The sequence below is a fragment of the Cyprinodon variegatus genome, unplaced genomic scaffold, assembly GCF_000732505.1.
Source record: "Cyprinodon variegatus isolate N-32 unplaced genomic scaffold, C_variegatus-1.0 Scaffold445, whole genome shotgun sequence".
Taxonomy (NCBI): domain Eukaryota; kingdom Metazoa; phylum Chordata; class Actinopteri; order Cyprinodontiformes; family Cyprinodontidae; genus Cyprinodon; species Cyprinodon variegatus.
In genome coordinates this window covers 250,385-258,355 of record NW_015150898.1, presented here as the reverse complement: position 1 = coordinate 258,355, position 7,971 = coordinate 250,385, and the positions used below count along the sequence as shown (strand labels likewise).

General features: G+C 40.8%; 1 protein-coding gene across 1 annotated transcript in view; it reads right to left on the bottom strand.

The window, feature by feature from the left end:
• Positions 1 to 7,971, bottom strand: part of LOC107093766 (protein Dok-7-like) — a 27,056-nt gene that overhangs the window by 6,188 nt on the left and 12,897 nt on the right. Inside the window, exons 6-8 of the mRNA XM_015389028.1 lie at positions 6,574 to 6,693; positions 1,604 to 1,711; positions 445 to 1,301 (exon numbers count right to left, since the gene is read on the bottom strand). Of these exons, the coding sequence (XP_015244514.1) occupies positions 445 to 1,301; positions 1,604 to 1,711; positions 6,574 to 6,693 (1,085 nt within the window). The remainder of the gene's footprint in view (positions 1 to 444; positions 1,302 to 1,603; positions 1,712 to 6,573; positions 6,694 to 7,971) is intronic.

The window sequence follows — 7,971 nt, the reverse complement described above, 5'->3', positions numbered from 1 at the left end:
TGTTTCTTTAAATACTTCAGTTTTAATAATTTTTCTTACTTATCAAATAATGTTAAAATATCAGGAAGGATGCAGTGAATCAATTCTGGGGTTCAGTTTGAGGATTTAGCTTTTTGCATGTAAAACAGTGACATTTATCATTAAAAAGCCTAGATAGCTCTGGTTATAGGTCAGAAATTTGAGCCTTATAAGTCTGTGTCTTGTGTCAACTCTCACCAACATTGTGTATCCTTGCTTATTTGTTTGAATTTCTTAATATCTCTTAGGAACTAATATATGCCATTTCTACCTAACTTACTGTACATAAAGTCTCCTTTTTTTATTAATGTTCTAATCAATAAACAGATGGTTTTGTTGCAATGTTTAGTTTAACAGGAATATTAGAGCAATTTCAATGAGAGGAAATCAGAAAGCACACACACACACACACACACCATCAGGTACCTGCAGTTTTCCAGAGACCGAGCCAGCAGGGGCTGCCTGAGCCGTGGGTGTGGACCTTCCCTCACTGTCCACAGGGGGCGCCCACTCACTGCCCCAGGAGAGTGAGCGCTGCATCATCAGCTGACACTGAGCCCTGCGGTTTCTGGGGCCGTTCCTTAACATCTGTTCCTGACTACAGCCTCTATCTGTGCTGGTGTTGCTGCCCAGGTCTGTTGTGCCTTTCTTAGCAGACGGCTCCCTAAGTGTCAGGGCCTGAAGGAGACTCCTGGGTGTATCGTACCACCGTCTGAGTAGGCCTGGGATCTGGTACTCCTCACTGCGCTTGCGAGATGTTTGAGAGGCACATCTGGATTGGCAGTTATGCTCCTGAGTAATCAGGAGCTGAAAAGGTGAGGAAGGGGGTGTAGATGGAGGTGAAAATGGGGGATTGAGGAGAGTAGGAGGGACGGCTGCACCATCACGATCTTCTCCTCCTGCTTGACTGGCCATGTCCAGACTCCCATTGCATGAGGAATAGCTCCCTGAATAAGACGACTGACTGCCTGCTGCTATTCCAATCCCACTGTCTAAAGAGCTCTGCCGGTCGCAGTCATTGAGCCCACAAGGCTGGGACTGCATTGAAGATTGACGGCCCACTAAGCCCTCCCTTAAAGCCCCATACAGTCTGTCATCTGACCGGGTCAAAGCCTTCAGTGTGGAGGAACTTGATGCCATCTCATTGGAAAGATGCAATCGGGCCGATGGCTCCACCCAAAACGGAAACCGGCCTCCATAGCTTGCATCTGACTGACTGGATGAGGAGCTGGAGATGCTGTGGTCGTCCCCGGCAACAGAAGTGCTGCAGCTATAGGTGGAGGCTGTAGAGGAGGAAAAAGTCAACTGATCTGGATAAAGTGATTAGTAATAAAAACAGCTAGCAGTAAAAAGAACAGTAATCTTTACAGACAACTGATGCAGGAGAACAAGGTTTAATTGCTGTCATCTGGTGCAAGGATGCCTATGGAGCCAGTCAGCATTAATTTAACGTTGGACTTCTTTAAATTCCTGACTAATGCAAATATAACACTGCTGAAAATGGCCTAACATCCTAAACTACAATGTTCATTAGTGATGTGCTGGCTGAGGATAACCCAGAGGGACAGTTTGTAGCAAGACTTACATGAGCTACTGGCCAGACTGCACTGAGACAACATGCTGAGCCTCTTCTCCAGGTCAGACGTCTCCTGACTGATGCGTTTCTCTGCTGATGCAGGGTCTGCATCTGGATCTGCTGCTTATGTAGAGAAAGAAGAAATACATAAGGAACATGTTATATTTGATCTGAGTAGCTTTTAAACAAAACAATAATAGAAATTCTTGTAATTGATAAAAAAAAAAATGTAGACATCAGTGGTTCTCAAGCCTGGTCCTGAAGTACCACTGCTCTGCATGTTTCAGATGTCTCTCTGTTGCAGCAGACTTGCTTCAAATAATTTCATGAGCTCATCAGCATCCATTAAGTGCTGCAGAAGCTTGTTTATCATTCCTTCATATAATTCAGGTGTGTAGTACCAAAGAGACACCTAATACTAACAGGACAGAGGTATGCAAGCACCAGGATTAAGAACCACTGCTCTAGATGATAAATCAATTTAGGACCTAACAGAGTCTGGATCCGTGCTCTCACATATTCACTGCAGTGATTCTCTACAGTTCCTCATTTAAGAAAAAGGGCCACTATGGCAGAATGGCAAAGAGAAAGCCACCAATGTCAGAGAGCTATGAGCCATCCTGTTTAAGGTTTGCAACAGCCCACATTGGAGACACAAATATGTTGAAGAAGTTGTCCTGACCTAAGCATGGTGGTTGCAGCATTATGCTGTGGGGATACTCTGATCCTTTAGTGCTAGCAGCCTCAGCATAGCGTTATTACATGTAGAGAAGTTAATAAAGCCATTTGATTAATGTGTGTGGGCAGAGATTCATCTAAACGATGCAGAACAACGGACCCTGAATAGAAGGGCTGCAGGCTTGGAAAAAGAATAAAGACTTAAAAATTAAGGGGAGGTTCACTTTCCTGCAAGCCTATAGAAACAATCTCAAAGGATTGGGCTTAAATGACAGCATTGTCATATATAGGAATAACACAAACTATGTTTATACGTAAATCATTCCAACAATCTATGGTGGAACAAACAATTCATGTTAACTCTCCATCTAATCTCATCTCCATCATGCTAAAGAACAATGGACAAATATTTCTGTCTCTAAATATCCAAAGCTGGTAGATGCACAACCCAAGTGTTGACTCAGGGGAGCAGAACTCTAATAGATTATTTAAAAATGGATGCTTCTTTATCTTCTACTTCACAGTTATACAAAGAATCAAGACACTTAAAAAAATAAATTTTAATAAAACTATAAAATCATTTGTTTATAACATTTCAAAATATAAAAAAACGTTTCTGTAGGTATGCATGAGTACTTCACCAAACTCTCACACAACGGCTAACCCATTAAGACAACAAAATGTTTAGCTTAATGCTTTCAAAAATTCTTGCAAAATGTTACCATAGCAACAACATATCTAACACTGGTAACAAAACAGCCACCATTAACACCAGTTCACAGTTTAACACCTTTCAATGAGTTTAACCACAACAACCTCCATCTTTTACATCCATCAATGTAGTTGATGCTTCACAAAATAGAGGGGCAAATAAAATGTAGGTTTCTTATATTTCTAAACCTGTGAAATGCTCTTAAAAAGTCAATGTAAAGAAGCATTTGCTGTATTTCAACTTTTTGAAAATGGCTCCATAATCTGTGGGGATTTGTAAAAAAGTGGTTCACCCTGAGGAACCAAGAAAAGACCAATGGTTGAGACCTAAACATACTTTTAAGTTTTATTATATTACATTTATTATGTTTATTTGGCTGAAATACTTTATATCTCCCCCCTTTGTACTGTGGCACTAGAACCCTCCTTTCTCTGATGATTAATGTTAAACCTTTGTGGCATCATCTATACACTGCAGTGATTTCACATACAGCTTTACCTTCTTTGGGAAGGAAATCAATTGCTGCAACTTATGTTAAGTATCTCAAAAAAAAAAAACAGGAAAACACTACATTTGTGGTGTTAATTAGAAATGTCTTGTAATATGTTTGTGTGTAAGCATATAATTGGTGCTCTAAGTGTAACTGTGACATCTCCCAGGTGCCATCGCTAATAACAAGCTAATTTAGAGCACAATATCGAGTAAACCCCAGCTAATTACACATCTAATCTCTGGTAAACATACAAACACTTGCTAAGGTGTGTGTGTGCCTCTGAGCTCATGCTATGGTCGGTCAGTGTGTGTGTGTGTGTGTGTGTGTGCGAGTGAACCTGTCTAGTCCTCACAATGAGGACCATTTTTACAATTTCACCATCAAATTAAGGACCAGTTGTTGCAAAGTGATGACATTTTGACAGTCCTCACATGCTATTTTGCTAATGGTTAGGTTTAGGGCTAAGATGTCAATTGGGTTAGGGTGAGGTATGTATTGGTAATGGTTAGGTTTAGGGTAAGTTTTAGGGTTAGGGCATAGAAAGGGTTGAAAATGACTGAAAATCAACTGAAGTCAATCGAAGTCAACACATGGTCCTCACTATAATGGCAGAACGAGTGTGAGTGTGTATGTGTGTGTGTGTGCTTCAACAGCTGAACTCCTGGATCCGTGCCTCTGGGCTGCAGCTACTGCTGAAGTTAGATGCCAAGTTTCTCCACTACGCTATGCCGGGGTTCAGGTAACATCTTCTAACTCTGCTGCCTTTTGCTAATTATAGCTTCTTCTCAGCACAGAGTGATTCAGGATTCAGAGAAAAAACTGTGCAGGTGGGTTAACACTTAAAGAAAAGGAGCATGGGAACTAAATAATGACTTAAATAAGAAAATAGCTCAAATGTTGCCTCATTTTGGTCCAGATTTATGTCAAGCTAAACTTGCGGAGTAAAGAAAGAATAAAAATATTAGATATAAATACATAGAATATTTTTGATGAAAGCATGATCTTGACCTTCAAGTATGAAGAAGTGTCATATTTTCAGTCAGACAATGAGTTTTAAGTTGAAGGAGGCCTACTGGTTATTGATAATCTGGGGGAAATAGAGAAATTAAAGCAACCTACAGATTTTACCATAGTTTAAAAACAGAATTCATCTAAATGAGTCAAGATTATCCTATTGATATGGTGACGTTTTATCTGTTTTTTATTTTTGCTTCATGGTTCATGGGCGGAGCTAGAAGGGGGGCCAGTTTTGCAGGGTAATTTGACTTTTCCTTAAGAACATAACCCACCTCATCTGAAACCAGCAGTTCCCCTCCTAGACAAAGGGTGGCAGTAGTAAAACTCTCAGGTAGAATTTCCTAATTGATCTGATTTTTCATTTTTTATTTTACCCACAAACAAAGTTACAGTAATTAATCATAAGGCATAAACAGTAAGGCTCTTTTCAGAAATGTTTATGCTTTATTTTTAATAAGGGAAAGTCCTGTTTCTCTGCAGTTTTGAAGAAGTCTTTTTTTAAATTAGAGATAAAGAACTTCTGCTCATCCCAATCAATGTATATATGATGCAGAAACATAACTGGTTCTTAATTTAGACAGCAAAGATGTATAGATATGTGTGTCTATTTCTTTGCAAGGGCTTTTTTGAAAATCTATTTTGTCTTCTGTAATTTATTTTTAAAAAATATGGATGTTTTGCGTGTTCATTCTGCTGTTGTTAGAGTTTGATTAGTGTAGACTGTCCAAAACTGGTTTGGCTCTTTTCAGAATCGGCCACTCATCAGAGCACATATGTCACCCCTATCAACACTTTCTGCCACTGAGTGAGTCTCCTCTATCTCCTCTATCCTAAATTAAGGCTAATCTAACCACATCAGATATTCTGTTTATATAATACATTCTTCTCAAGTCTAGTAATTCTTCAAGGTTTTGTGTTTGAACTAGACTAAATTAAATAAGAGTATTGTAAGAATCACAAAACAAACTTTTCCTTTCTTGAACTTTTCTTTTTGCATTTTGGGAGCAAATTTATAATATGTTAAAACATAATATTGTGGCAGTAGGGCTGACTTGAAGTGGATGTTACTATGGTCTTTCATGACCATAGTTTGTTCCTTCTTTCACAAACCCACCTCAGAAAATATGGATTGATTTTCATTGAGAGATGATAAGCAGGATTTTTACATCTGAAAATATAGAAAACCTGAAAGTCATCAGAACAGTAAAAAAAAAAAAAAACAGTGCTGGTACCTCCTCTTTTGCTATTCAGTTGTTCGGTTTTAGACAATAACAAAACCACATCAAACATCTTCTGAGACACTACCAGCAGAATAAACCATCTGTTTGTTTTTTTGCTCCATTACATTTGATCAGAACATTTTTAGCACTAAAAACAAACACAGTAAACTTCCTCCTGTGTGAAACATAATGCTAAATCTATGGCGGCGTTATCATGGAGCTCCTTGGTGTGTTGCTGGTGTCATTCATCTCCTCTGAAATCAACAATATCTTACTGCGTATCGGTCACATACTGAAGTGTGACCCTTTAATCTCCCTGCTGACATACGGGGGGTGCAGGCATGTTGTGTTTCCATTTACATGGCGCCTCGATACAATTGCTACATGAGTGCACTAAACAGGCAGTAAATCTTAGTCACAGGAAGCAAGAAGTCACATACCAAAGTGACTGAAGGTTTTTAGTGAAAAAGTTCGTGTCCTGGTGTTAAAGGTAAGTCTTGGTGAGACAGAAAGTGTGAAATTTAAATAAAATGTCATGATTTTAAGATTACCAAAATTGTGTAATCAGTTCTTTGGCATGTCATTTTATTAGTCTATGTCTGTGCACTGATGAAATGATGTAGTTGTTTGTTTGTTGTCTTCTATGTCATTACACTTAATTACATAACAACTTAGAAAAAGCTTACATTTTACCAATGTTTTCACCTCAAAGAACCTCAAAAAAAAGAAAAAAACAATACTGGTATTTTAATACAGTTGAGCTCATCTTTGACATCTGCAATTTTGTGTAGACAAACCAATTTAATTCCATCCTGTCGTTAGCCTGTGGGTTTTTTGCAGGAGTTAAGCTAACGCTTACCTGGCTGGTTAGGTGGCATGCCATACAAGGCCCGGCTGGGGGCGATTCCACGAACAATGCAATCAAACAAGAAGCTGATCTGCTCCCCTTCTGAACATGATAGGAAGAAAACACCGGCCCCTTTGGAAACACAGAGGGACAGAGACAAAGAGTGGTAAATGAAATATAGTGATTTAACATTCCTTAATGTTTCAACAAGGCTAAATCATCACTAAGCTGCAGAGGCTGTTGTGAATGCCATTCTGTTCTTTGAGCCACAAACAAGCCTTTCTCCTAATGCTTTTTCTCAGGCTGCTGAGGCCTATACAGCACTATTTGTCGTGGAAAAGAGCAGCAAAAACTAATAGTAGAAAGAGTGAGAGTAAAATAAAAATCATCACGCTAGAAAGTATTGCATCAAATAAACCAAAGAGGGAGCAACAAAGTCAGCTCTTACTCAACAGGCTGGTTAAAGAAACAGCAATGTCTCCCTGATGTTTGCATCTATTCTACTTTATTTTACACAAAGGCTAATTAAATATGTTTTCAAAGCAAAATATAACAAGTTAGAGTTCAATAATCAAGTTACTGAAATTTCGGATCAGAACACCAAGGTCCCCGCCCTCCACTACCACCCATCACACATTGCACCCGACCCCTCTGGCCCCTCCTACAGGTGGTGAGTCCATTGGAAGGGGGACCCATGTTTCCTCTTTGGGCTGTGCCCGGCCGGGCTCCATGGGTAAAAGCCCGGCCACCAGGTGCTTGCCAGCATGCCCCATCTCCAGGCCTGGCTCCAGAGTGGGGCGCCCGGTGACCCGCTTCCAGGCGAACACTTACTTATTTCCATTTATTTTGGTCGTCATATGGGGTCTTTGGGCTGCTCCTAAGGTCTTTGGGACACTCAAACCCCTCGATAAGGTGGGAGCCCATGGAGGGCTGCCACCGGTTGATATACGTTTCTACCATCATCTATATTCATGACCTTTGGGTCATGACCGAAAGAACGAGATCCCGGATACAAGTGCATGAAATGAGTTTCTCCGTAGTGTGTCTGGGCTCTCCCTTAGAGATAGGGTGAGGAGGTCAGTCATCCAGGGAGGACTCAGAGTAGAGCCGCTTCTCCTCCTCATCGAGAAGAGCCAGTTGAGGAGGCTCGGGCATCTAATTAGGATGCCTCCTGGACGTCTGCCTGGTGAGGTGTTCCAGGCATGTCCCACGGGGAGGAGGCCCAGAGGGAGACCCAGGGCACTCTGGAGGGACTATGTTTCTCGGCTGGTCTGGGAATGCCTTGGGATTCCCCCTGAGGAGCTGGCTCAAGTGGATGGGGAGAGGGACGTCTGTGCCTCCCTACTAAAGCCGTTACCCCCATGACCTGATATACGATAAGCGGAAGAGGATGGATGGATGGATGGATGG